Source organism: Cydia amplana, chromosome 9, assembly GCF_948474715.1.
Source record: "Cydia amplana chromosome 9, ilCydAmpl1.1, whole genome shotgun sequence".
Classification (NCBI taxonomy): domain Eukaryota; kingdom Metazoa; phylum Arthropoda; class Insecta; order Lepidoptera; family Tortricidae; genus Cydia; species Cydia amplana.
In genome coordinates this window covers 16,799,564-16,813,197 of record NC_086077.1, presented here as the reverse complement: position 1 = coordinate 16,813,197, position 13,634 = coordinate 16,799,564, and the positions used below count along the sequence as shown (strand labels likewise).

The 13,634-nt window shown below is 41.2% G+C and overlaps 1 protein-coding gene across 1 annotated transcript; it reads right to left on the bottom strand.

Annotated features, from left to right (window-relative positions):
- Positions 1 to 1,011: 1,011 nt before the first annotated feature.
- LOC134651265 (sodium-independent sulfate anion transporter-like) lies at positions 1,012 to 13,512 on the bottom strand. Its single transcript, XM_063506332.1, has 10 exons — positions 13,214 to 13,512; positions 10,799 to 10,969; positions 8,611 to 8,831; positions 8,180 to 8,333; positions 7,429 to 7,593; positions 6,073 to 6,234; positions 4,824 to 4,924; positions 3,380 to 3,565; positions 1,788 to 1,952; positions 1,012 to 1,305 (listed from the first exon to the last, which is right to left on the bottom strand). The coding sequence occupies exons 1-10, from the start codon at positions 13,446 to 13,448 to the stop codon at positions 1,099 to 1,101; spliced, it is 1,767 nt and encodes a 588-aa protein (XP_063362402.1). The 5' UTR covers positions 13,449 to 13,512; the 3' UTR covers positions 1,012 to 1,098.
- Between the last annotated feature and the right edge of the window lie 122 nt (positions 13,513 to 13,634).

The window sequence follows — 13,634 nt, the reverse complement described above, 5'->3', positions numbered from 1 at the left end:
CATCATTAACAAAAGTAATGAACAAACAAACGATAGCGATTTTAACTTGATTCACACCCCCTGTAAATTATAGTTTGTGTTTGCGTAGTGTGGTTGCGTTACTTTCGTTTGCTACATTAAGGAAAGAGATGCAAGATGAATGTTTGGGAAAATCCTAATAACCGATGAAAATAATTGTTAGTAACAGAGACGAAGCTGTAGATTAATTAAAGAGAGATTAAATTACGGTAAAGTAGGACTTAGTAGGACAGGAAAATATTATATTACTTAACGGTCCCATTCCCGTCCTTATTTGTTGGCTGATTATTTACCTACGGTGAAATTGTCGCATCTACAGACTGTTTTAAAAGGATTTTACTATTTCTAGCTAAATTAAAACCGGATAAAAGTTTTTATTTTGTACTGGGTAAAAAAAAGGTTTAGTGAAGTTAAGATTTTTATTGACAATTACTAAATAGTTATTATATCTTACTTACTTCTAACCATGCTTCTAACAGTGTGGACACTATAACTATGTATTATGTACAACACTATAAATACAATGGTTTAAAGATTATACAAATAAAAAATACGTTTTATAAACTTTCTTACCCTACATCTTAAAAATGTATCCTACATTTACTTCCATTTTTGGCATATTATTACTTACAACTATTATCATACTACTTGTTTATATCAGGGACCCGCCCGGTATCCCCTTCGAGGGTTTTAGAAGGGGTATTTTGTATCACTTTGCTTACCAAAGCGGTTGCTAACTAAAACCCATTCATTTGGCTTTTTAAGCGTTTCATAAAAGGGAAAGCCAATCGTTGGGGCTATTCGGTAAACGACTAAGCCGCTTAAAGGCTTTTTTCTGGGAAGGGGTGGACGGGTCCCTGGTTTATATTAACACTAAGTTGTAAAATACTGAGATTGTGTTAAGATTAGGTAATTAATATTAGTCTAAAAATCACAGCACACTTCACACATAAAACTTTTAAAACTCGTCAAACATCATATCAAAGGTTTTATTACAGAAGCTTAAAGCTATCACATAGAACACTTCGGAATGCTACATTCGTTCCATCCAATCCATTCAATCCATATCCATTCAATCGGCTAAGTTTTCAACAGCGCCGTGGTCTCGACAATGTGTTCGTTTGTTTCAGAAACAGCTGTAAGCGCCTCCATCGCAGTGGTGGCACTTAATGCTCGTTGATCTAAGCCTTCAACTCGTTGGAGATTCTTTAATACCTCCGGAGACGCGTTGTACGCGATCAGTTTCTGGTCAACGCTCTTGAACTTTTTGACTAAACGCTCCAATGCCTGCAAAATGAAAAATGGTCGTGAGCTTTTGCTATTCTAATGTATAAGGCGCGTTCGCAATTCTAGTTTTCTTGAATCATGATAGTCTAAATTGTGTTCGCACGATCTGTATAGCTTCTTGATGAGAAAATCATGGCCACTCGAAATGGACATATAGATGGTCAAGCAGATCTTGTCAGTAGAAAAAGGCGGCAAAATTGAAAAATGTAGGCGCGAAGGGATATCGTGCCATAGAAAATTTGAATTTCGCGCCTTTTTTTACTGAAAAGATCTGCTTGACCATCTATAACTGTAGTAAATTTACTACTTAGATTTATCTAATAATATGAGACCTGCGCCCAGCGGTAGGTAGGTCATATAATAAAGGCAGAGTTGATAATGATAATTGTACTACTTTTGTTGGTTGTACAAACCAACCTTTGTTGGTTGTTATAAGTTTTATTTATTTTAATAATTAAACATTTTTTTATTTGTAAGTTTACCTGTCGTGAGGCGTCGTCAATGAGCGACAGCGCGCTACAGTCCAGCAACAGCGGCGCGTTAGGCCGCGTCCGCGCAGCCGCGGTCACGCGGGCCGCAACGTATTCCATGTTCAGGAATATTAGCGCCAGCGTAGGTCGCACGCGCGTTGCTTCTATGCCGCCCACCTGTAAAATAATTTTGTTAAATTTATTTACACGGCGCGAGAACTTGCATGCAATATTTGATAAATTATAGAGTACAATTAATTTATAATAATTGCGACTTAAGATGAATAAATGAAATATATATTACTCGTAATTTAACTATTCAATCGACCAAATATACCCCAATGTGATTTGTTAGATGTATTTTCCGATATTTTTTTTTTCTTGTATAATAAATTCCGATCGTCTTTTTTCCCTGTATAAAAATTTCCGCACGCCTTTTTTCCCTATAGATATATTTCCTGGTATATATAAATCTGAACGCCTTCTTTCCGTATAGACATATTTTCCGATAGATTTATTTTCTTATACACAAATATCTGAACGCCTTCTTTCCCTGTATTTTTTTAACATAATGCAATATTTTATAGTCCTTAATTTTACTAGGGGACAAATTCCCGGCTGTCTTTTTTCCTGATCAGAAATTTTAAAATAGATATGATTCTTGATAGAAAATTATATAATATGTATTCGCATGTTCGCAATTTTGCCCGTTTACGTTACTACCTACTTACACTACAACATAAAAGTTTATTAAAGTTTCTTGCCTAACTAAGTACAACGTTTCACTCGTTTGATTTGATTACTGATTGGTAAAATTCCTTTAAAGATAACTAACCATGATACACAAAATATTCCACACAAGATTGCAAACAGGGTCCAAGCAAATAAGAAGTTTTGCCCCTAGTAAAATGAATGACCATGAAATTTTTCGTTAAACAACAAAAATACAGGGAAAGAAGGCGTTCAGATATTTGTGTATAAGAAAATAAATCTATCGGAAAATATGTCTATACGGAAAGAAGGCGTTCAGATTTATATATACAAGAAAAAAAATATACCAGGAAATATATCTATAGGGAAAAAAGGCGTGCGGAAATTTTTATACAGGGAAAAAAGACGATCGGAATTTATTATACAAGAAAAAAAAAATATCGGAAAATACATCTAACAAATCCCCAATGTAACGAAAATTGGATGCAAGTTCATGATCCGTTTAAATGGAGCTTTACAGTTGAGTTTCAGAGAGATGCAGATACATTTTTTATAGTTAATGTTCCTAATACATATTGTCTCTATCTATGTAACCCCTTAATTCCTTCTCATTACCGCCATTTGTTATACCTAGACCTCTCCCAAGTATCTTCACTTAATCTATTTCTAAATTTTACCTAATCTTCCGTAATCATCGACATTAACAATATCATTGATTCGCGCACATTGTATATCGAAGATATAAATTTAATTTTGTCTCACTGACATAGGTCTATTTACTTGTACGTGTAGAACTCTTCCCAAATTAAATTGCTTATTCATTTTGAGCATATGTTGGTGGCGAAAGAATGTCACGCGCAACATTATGCTAGGGTTCTTAGCTTCTTAGTGACCTGCACAGTGTGCCGGTGAATCGCGGGCCGCATGACCCCGCGCAGCAGCACGGCGGTGGCGGCCAGCACGCCAACTAGTACAGCACGCTCTACGCTGTCCACAAGGCACACAACGAATGTCAGCAGCAGAACCGCTAGCTCCGAGCGGCACGTGCGCCATAGACTCAACACCGTACCATAGTCAATCTGCGAAAAATATGTATAAAAGAATGTAATATTGTCACAGATTGTCGTGTTACAAAGTCTACCCATATTACTGGTAAAGGTTTACATATACACCACTTCTCCTTAGTCGGCTGCCTGCGAAACTTGTGGTCCTCCTAGGATCAACCCCAGATTTTTTATTATAAGAAAAAATCCATAACTCAGTGATGATGATGATGAAAATATACATGCTTAGTTTCTGAGTTAGGGATTTATTGAATAATTATATAAGTATTTAAGTACAAAGAAAAATATGTATTTCTTCATGAGTATTCAATATAAAATATTTTATGACACTAATAAATAAAATTGTAATGCATAACTCATAAAATTGTATTAAAATACGGTTACATAATAGTATTTTATGCAACCGTTGTTTAAGAGAGGTCAAAAAAGGCGAGTGGCGTGAGTAACAATTTGAGGCGAAGCCGAAAATTGTTAATAAAGACGCCACGAGTATTTTTTGACTCAGTTAAACAACGTTGCATACAATACTTTTTCTACGACCAAGCACTTACTTTGAAAAAAAATTTGTAAATTTACCAAATATTTTTCATTCAACAAAAATAATACTTTAAACAAGTGGAATCATATAGGACATATAATTATGTAGGTAAACAAACCAAAAGTATACAGCTAAGATACGCGTGCAGCCGCGATACCTTCATATTCGTACGCGACCCGGCCACCGCGCCCCGCGCCCTACGGCCGGTTGGTCAGCGACACCTTCATGAAACTCATGAGGCCCTGGTACTTGCTCTTAGTTAAATTACAATTTTGGACAGTTTTTTTCTCGATTTTGGCCACAGTAGCCTATGGAGACTAACAAGCAACGCTAAGCGGTGTTCGTAGTCTATGGATCTTGCTATATTACGGGTGTCACATGCGCGTTTCTGACTTCTGAAGCAATTTTATTGTTTCTATTTCTACTATAGAACCTAATGAATATTTTGTAAATTGGCAGCAATGCACTTAGTACTCATCTGTCAGAGATGACAATTAAAATTAGGTTGGCAACAATATATTTCATACAATATTTTTTAAGTGGTGATTACACGAAGTATCGTAAAAGTACCAAAAAGATACTGCGTGTATGCACAAATACTTTTTTGGGGAATAGACTAAAGACTTATCTTGACAACTATAACATAGGGATTTAAAGGTGTGTGTACGACCTTTTAAATGACAAATACATAAAAGTACGAGAGTAGAAAAAAAATGTTCTGAAATAGTTACATACCATGAAAATGACGGCGCAGATGAGTACCGACGAGAGACAGGCTTTTGGAATGAACTTGAAGTAGTATGTCATGAATCGCAGCGCCATTAGCACGATGACAGCTGAAATATTTATCACACTTATTTATGCATTTTATAATCCACACTTTTTTTGTTCATTAGTTGAATAACTATTGTTATTCCTATATTGGAACAAAACAGGGTAAATGTAAATTCATAATATGGCAATATTTTGTTCATTCATTCACTCAATTTATTTCCGATTTGTAAATTCCGTTAAAAATATAGAAAAATCTATAATTTTTTTAACAATCAATAAAACTCAAACAAATATAGTGTATTTTTCATTACAATATTATAAAAACTTTATTTATTGAGCAAATTCGATACAGTTAAAATTGCACTTCATATTTTTTTTCTGTGTTTGAATCCCGATAGTAAAAATCCTCTCGGTGGAAAGAGTGAGTAAAACCTCCCTTAATTCCTGTCTGGTGGAGGCTAAAAAGGTAAGTCTGCTATTTTCTTGCTTCTACCTGAACGGAGGAATCTACTATTAGGCATTCTGTTCTGCGTAAGGTCAGAGATTTAAGTTTTATTTGGCGCCGCAAGTATTTTTAGTTCTTTTCACAAAAGCACAGCCCGCGGACAGCTAACGCGGACGCCCACTGTAGTCAACTGTGGGCCTTCTTCGTCTTACGATAGCCGATTTTCCGGCGTAAAAAAAACGATGGTGGCCAGCGTGAAACTTTGTGGAGGTGCAATATGGCCCCCAGGTAAAAAAGTTTGGAGATCCCTGCTCTAGCCGCTTAGGGACCTAAAGGCTTGGCCAGACATAGAGCGCGACGCAGCGCCGCGTCCGCGCCGCGCGACCGCGGCACATGCTAACAGGTTACCGACGTCAAACAGACTGCGTCCCGCCGGTATCACGCCCCGCTTCTGTCGCGCCCCGCGCCGCGCGGCCCCTTGCGTCCGCGCAGCGCTGCGCCGCGCGGACGCGGCGGGCCGCCGCGTCGCGCTGGGTCACATCACATCAGTCGGATCGGACGTTAGGCAGCGAGCGGTGGCGCGCGGCCGCGTCGCGTTCCCGCGCGGCCGCGCCGCGTTCGCGCGCGCGATGAGGGCGTGTTGAGAGCGCGGTCCGCGCGCGCCCTGTAACCCTGTTTGAACAGTCATCGCGTCGGCATCACGCGGCGCGGACGTGGCGCTGCGTCGCGCTCTATGTCTGGCCAAGCCTTAAGGTTTTGTTTTACCTGAGTAAAGTCCAGCGGCTGGCGTCTGAACTCCACTGGAGTGCGAGACAGCGGAGCGCGTGAAGGCGCCGGTGGTCGGCATGGAATGTAAGAAAGACCCCGCCATGTTGCATATGCCTAGTGTCAGCATTTCTTGCGTCGCGTCTACGCGGCCGCCTGACGCTAAAACGAGAAATACGTATATATATATATATATATATGTTCGTTGAAACGTAACGTAGGGCGCCGTTTCAGATTAAAAGTAGAGATAAATTCAAGTCAGCGTAATATCCAAACTTTAGTTTACTACAAATGTCGGGAAGATGGGACAAAGCTGACAGTGCTATTTAGACTCAGGTTTATTAATTATCCCTAATAATTACCAGGTGTGTTTATAATTTATGACTAACATAGATATAATTACAGAACATGTTGGGTAGCGTCAAACGGTAGTAGGCGAGTTACCTACATTATTTATTTTCTATTCAAAAAGGTCTCTCCTAGTTAAGTGTCTGATGACTAGTAATAAGTCGTCAGGTCGTCACTATAACCAGTGATACTCACAGAAAGGCGTTCATCAGCATGATGACTACTGAGCCTAGTTCTTGGACCATTTCGATGAAGGCCGTGGTGCCGTTGCTGTGAGGTGCGCTGAATGAGCGAGATAGACGCTAAGAGAGAGAAAGATGAGAGATACCCACAGAAAGCCTTAGCGATGGCGATGTTCGCGAGCACCATGACTATCGGCAGCATGATGACCGCCGAGCCTAGCTCTTGCACCATCTCGATGAAGCCCGTGGTGCCGTTGTCGTGAGGTACGCTGAATGAGCGAGATAGACGCTAAGAGAGAGAAAGATGAGAGATACCCACAGAAAGCCTTAGCGATAGCGATGTTCGCGAGCACCATAACGATCGGCAGCATGATGACCGCCGAGCCTAGCTCTTGTACCATCTCGATGAAGCCCGTGGTGCCGTTGCCGTGAGGTACGCTGAATGAGCGAGATAGACGCTAAGAGAGAGAAAGATGAGAGATACCCACAGAAAGCCTTAGCGATGGCGATGTTCGCGAGCACCATGACGATCGGCAGCATGATGACCGCCGAGCCTAGCTCTTGCACCATCTCGATGAAGCCCGTGGTGCCGTTGCCGTGAGGTACGCTGAATGAGCGAGATAGACGCTAAGAGAGAGAAAGATGAGAGATACCCACAGAAAGCCTTAGCGATAGCGATGTTCGCGAGCACCATAACGATCGGCAGCATGATGACCGCCGAGCCTAGCTCTTGTACCATCTCGATGAAACCCGTGGTGCCGTTGCCGTGAGGTACGCTGAATGAGCGAGATAGACGCTAAGAGAGAGAAAGATGAGAGATACCCACAGAAAGCCTTAGCGATGGCGATGTTCGCGAGCACCATGACGATCGGCAGCATGATGACCGCCGAGCCTAGCTCTTGCACCATCTCGATGAAGCCCGTGGTGCCGTTGCCGTGAGGTACGCTGAATGGTGGCAGTGAGAAGGGCGGCAGGCCTGGTTCTACTTTGCCTGGAAAAAATAAGAGGCTGATTAAACATTGTTTTTCTTAATCTGAAAAACTACTTTCTTGGTGACCTGATTAAAAATAATTTATTTCGTGGATCTTAGAAGTGGCTAGAAAATCATAATAATGTGTAAGCAAGTATTCACCGTTAACAAGTTAAGTCATATGATGTCACAGGACTTGAAGGCTTCGTCACACAGGCGCGTTTTCCGGGCGGCGCGTGAGCAGAGCGCGTCACTTTTACATATAAAACGTTCACGCCCCGCTCACGCCCCGCCCGGAAAACGCGCCTGTGTGACGGAACCTTTAGGTGTCATTTTAAGCGTTAGCATTAGCTTAATTTTTAAGCGTTTTCCGGCATCCTGCCACTACGAGGGTTTATTAAAGCTATTTAAACAGAATGAAGAGGATTCATGATCATCATCATATGATCATATCAGCCTTTTATCGCCCACTGCTGAGCATAGGCCTCTCTTCGAGTACGCCACTTATCCCGGTACTGAGCCAATCTCATCCAGAAGTGACCCACAATCGTCCGAATATCGCCCACCCAACGAGCCAACGGACGCCAGGCACTCCTTTGATACATACCAGAAAGTTTAATGAATGGTTTTTCATGGTCGCAGGCGTGGTACGCGAAGAAGGCCGCACACGTGACAACTAAGGCGTTACGACTGATGGAAATCACCCATAGAGCTCGTTTTAGGACGGCGCGTTTTGGGCCTACGTCGATGTCCTTTAGTTTCTGTGAAGGATAATTAATGACTTCATTGTTTATATTTTGTTCTCTTCGTAGAAAAATGGCAGTCGCTTTCGTAAACGCCAATTCGTGGGATTAGTAGCCGAGCGGACCAAAGCTCCCTCAAGCCAGGACAAGAAGATGATGATGTAAAAATAAAAAATAATGTTTCTTGACGGAATTAGAATTGTGCATAGGGCATCGCATTTTACAAGTTAAATTGTACTTCAGTTTGCTTGGTGTGTGATAATCTTACGCAAATCGCATACCTACAATAACTTACCCTAAGCAGCAACAGCACCGTGCAGCACACAATACTCAGCAGCACATCAGGCACCTGCACCTGTCCCCACTTCTGCACAATATTTGCCAGGTTCTCAGTAATGGACTCCGCAGAGAAGCTGAGACCAAGCAGCCCCTTCAGTTGGGTCACGACGATGATGACGGCGGTGCCTGACGTGAACCCGCTGGTTACTGAAGGCGATATTAGATCCACTAGGAACCCTGGAAGGTTTTGTTGACTTTTAAAATGATAAACCTGTATTGGGGCCTCTAAATTCAGGACTAAGGACTTGTGAAAACCTTGTTGGAAATGTCTCTTTCGTATTCTGGCACATTATGTATAACCACACAACGCTTTGTACATCAGTTGCCATCAGATACATCGGAGCTGCCAAGGTGCTCAACAATATCTTAACATGCATTTTAACGTCTTGATAATAGAGGCTTTGATTAGATATTTGTAAACACTTTGTCTGCTTCGATGTAACTGATAGCGACTGTACAATTCTACCAACAGAGCATCTATCCACCTGACCCTGTTGTTTGCTTGTCGTCTGGCACTTCTTTATAACCGTGCTACAAACATCACTTGTGTGTCACTAGAACACTGTCTGATTACCTAAACCTACTTGCCGACCTAGTCAACCTGCAGACAACAGACTATTAGCGAAATACTAAGATAACTTTTTATCGTAGACTGCTGTGTATTATAGAGTATGTAGGATTATACTATAGTAGTTGGTGTTGGTCATTTGGCTATTGAGATGAATACCTACTGTAACAAAACAAACAGTCTATTAATAAACTGTTTGTTATCTTTATTGTGGATTAGGATTCTATTTTTTACTTCTTATTGAATGTACAGTCTGACCACGCTATATTTTCATGCCAAGTGCTTCGTCAAATATGGAGCTTCTTCATTGCCAAGGTTGCAATTCTGCATCCTTACTGCCAAGTTTGTTAAGTGCTCTTTGAAGTTGTTTTTGTAAAATTTTTGATTGTTTAGTTTTTTTTCCGTTCAAATGCTAGTGCAATGACACCTACAGTTATTGTACATGACATTTAAAGCTACAGAATATAGGTCTTTAGTCAGATTTTTGGTTAGAGTGTACGCGTCGCAGTGACAGTTGCACCTCATCAACATATCTAATTATAGGTTTCAAAGAACTTTCCGCTGCGATATCGTGATGAATGGGCTCTTGACTCGCACTCGTATTAATTAAATTCATTGAACAGCGACATATAGGCTTCGTCAGTGTCACACAAGCGCGTTTTACGGGCGGGGCGCGCCGCTTTTACATATAAAACGCTCACGTCCCGCCCGGAAAACGCGCCTGTGTATTCGGAACCTTATGGGCGCGAATGCTCCGCTTGCGGTGTTCCGGACAAGTGAACTGGTTTTGTTCGGACAAAGTTCTCATTGTGATGTAGTATTAATTAGATGAAGTACTTAAATTCATTATTTAAAATTTTAATGAACGCTTTTTGCCATGAGAATTAGGGTTTAATTAAGGGTAACTTTGGGGTTAGAAAATTGAATTAATTATCGCTCATTTATCTTGTAACTAACCGTGTAACCGCAGCTATTTCGAAATATTTGAAATGTAGGTGCGGAATTTTTCTCTGATGGACGTATTTACTCTTCTCCGCCCATTCATAATATATCTAATTAAATGAATAAAGCACCGCTATCTTAATGTAATTATTTGCTAATGTATTTGTAAAATGTAACGTCAGTACAGATGTTTGCGCGTAACACCAAACCAAACAGCTGTCCAAGAAGCTAGTCACCTTTTTATCAGCCGCACACAAAAATGTTTACATACGAGAATATAAAACTAATTTAAATAAGTATCTACATGCAATTATGTACTATTCGTAAAGGTTCCGTCACACAGGCGCGTTTGCCGGGCGGGGCGTGAACGGGGCGCGCCGCTTGTACGACATATAAAACGCTCACGCCCCGCCCGGAAAACGCGCCTCTGTGACGGAACCCTAAAAATGATTACGTTGAAACCCAAATTTTAATTCCCAGCTTTAAACGCTTTTTTCTCAGAATTACCTACTAATAATATTTTATTATTGCTGCTGCTCGACGCAGCAGTGGCGCAACTGCGCGGCGACACCATTTTCTATAGACGCTAGTGTGGTGGGTTTACTAAGTCTCTTAATCAAATTTATCAACTTACCAAGCCGCAACAGTCCCATAAGCATGACCACAGCTCCAGACAGGAACGTAAGCAGCACCACGTACTGTATGGGCAGCCCGTGACAGGTCTGCAGTACGAACAGCGCCATGAGACTCGTCGGCCCGATGCTCACCTCCTTTACAGTCCCGAAGAACATGTATAGGAGCGTACCTGTCAGTGAAAAAATGTGTTAAATTGTTAATATTCTGCTTTGATAGAATTGCAAATTTTTTAAATTTCGAAAATAGGTACATATTACGAGTAGAGTCGTGGAATGTATTTTATGTATTGGGCCCCATACATTCCACGACACTTCTTTCCGCACAGACTCTAAATGTAATGTTTAGCAAAATGTATGTTAAATTGTTAAGGCGGTAAGGATAGTAACATTGAAACGGATAGTTTTAACATAAGGCATTTCTGGCCGGCGGTTTCTAAGATACGTGAATCGCGGGTCTATCGCTGATATCAAAACGCCCGCGTTAAGGTTATCAATTTTTTAGGGTAATGTAATTCGTCATCACCACAGAACATATTAAAGATGTTAGAACGGCTATCGCGCGCAGTTAGTATCGGAACCGGTGTCGCCGCTCGTTCCTCTCCACATTTCCACATTTCTCGCGCAACGGTAGTAAAAACTTGTGTACCTGGTGAATGGATACGCCTCCTTTAGACAGATTTGATGTCTGGCTTCTTAATCTGAACTGAACGTTATTGTGGCGCAAAAGGCATGTTTACGTTTTTCGGTCAGCGCGGGCGAGTACTAGCATGCGAGCGTTTGCTCATAACCGGCGGCGACACGTACCCTGCTCGCATCGCCATTCTACTTGTTCTGTGGTCATCGCCATCAACTTCAGCCTTCAGTTATACTGCTGATGTACAGTCAGCAACAGAGGTTGCTATGCGGGCGAGGTGTTCAAAATGATCTTGACGCGACTCTATTGTTAAGAGAATAAGAGCGTGTCCAGGTAATTTTGAAGACCTCGCCCGCTTAGCAACTTCTAATTTAAACCCCTAAGAACCCCTTCAAGACATGTTTTTATATGAGAGTATTTTTATTTAGTGTGTACGTATATATGTATATTAAACTACGGGTCATTTATGATTATGAGTATGAGAGACACAATGGCAGTTGCGAATATCCATAGGTACGTAGGTACTTATTCCTAAGGAGTTTATTAAATATTGCCATATTCACAATCGCATTGTAACGCAGAACAATAAGCTATCGAGATAGTTGCATTATATTATGGAAAGTTTGCGATAGCTATATTTAGCAGAGGGCTGGGCACAATATTGACATGCTCTATTTCCAATTATCACAGTTATCTATCGCATAAGGTCATTTTACTATACTATAGGTTACGTAGGTATATGGTTGAAGTCTAAAGGTTCCGTTACACAGCCGCGTTTTCCGGGCGAGGCGTGAGCGGGGCGCGCCGCTTTTACATATGTATAAAACGCTCACGCCCCGCCCGGAACACGCGCCTGTGTGACGGAACCTTAAGAGCATTTTCACATTGAGCAATCCGATATTGAATGTAAGACATATGTGTTTTTCTCTATTTATTTATTCATTACAAAAAAAACATAGATAACGCAAAAAAGCTCAGTGGTTTCGACGTGGGTGGGTGGATCATACGATAAGTACACCCTAAATGAAAAATAGACTGCTAAAACAATCTTTTTCTACTCGTCGACTGCAATGCTTGAATTAAGGCTTCGTATACCAAAGTGAAATCGCATACTTTTTTCACTATGGGACCCTAACTCAACTATAATATTCATTTGGATACAGTTTAGTCAACTATAATATTCATTTCGATACAGTTTAGTCAACTATAATGAAATTGACCAATCGAAAGCGCGGAGCAAGTACCAGGGCCTCATGAGTTACGAGAAGGTGTCGTTGACCAACCGGCCGGGGGCGCGGGGCGCGGGGGCCGGGTCGCGTACGAGTATGAAGGTATCGCGACTGCTCGCGCTTCTTAGCTTTTGGTTTTTTTTTATATTTTGTTGACTCGTAGAAAAAGTATTGTATACAATAGTGATATAATCAAGCTTTTCAATCTCGTACCTTACTTAGGCAACTCAGCAAGATTCGTTGCCTAAACACGGTACTCGACTGATAAGCTCTCCATTATATCACGATTGTATAAAATACTATTTTAACATTATCGTACTTAATCAGATAAAAATGACGTCGGAGCCTAGAGCAGTATAAGTTGCACTTCAATTGATTTTATAGCCCCTTCTGGCGTGATATTTAAATTTTGGCCACCGCCGTCTGTGAGTGTGACCACCAAAATTAATGGTATGAGAAGTTTCACAGTTCTCTGCTGAGTAACGTTGATCAGCAGGCCATCGATTGCGGTTGGTGCAAGTGGTTCTTAGTCTAGTGAGAGATATACATACCCATAAACGAAGAGTAGAGTCCATAGTGCACAGGCAACCCCGCCAGCGCAGCGTAAGCGATGCTCTGCGGCACCAGCGTCAGTCCTAGCGTGATGCCAGCCACCAGATCAGCAATGCCCGACAACCGGTTATAACGCGGTGCCCATGAGATTATAGGCAATCGTTGTTCAAGCACACGACGCCATCCACCTTTCGCCTTGGTCGTCGGGAACGGAGTTTCTTCCTCTGTATCCATATTTAACAATCAATATGATTTTTTAAAGTCCATTCCGACATTAACGTTAAGGACTACAACTTTCTTTCACAGAATAAAACTGAGCAAAAGCAAAGAAGTGGATGCTGTTTAGAATTTTAGATGAAGTTAAGAGAAAGTCCAAAGTTTTGTAAAAGCACGATGTAGAATGTTTCTAGGTTGATCGTA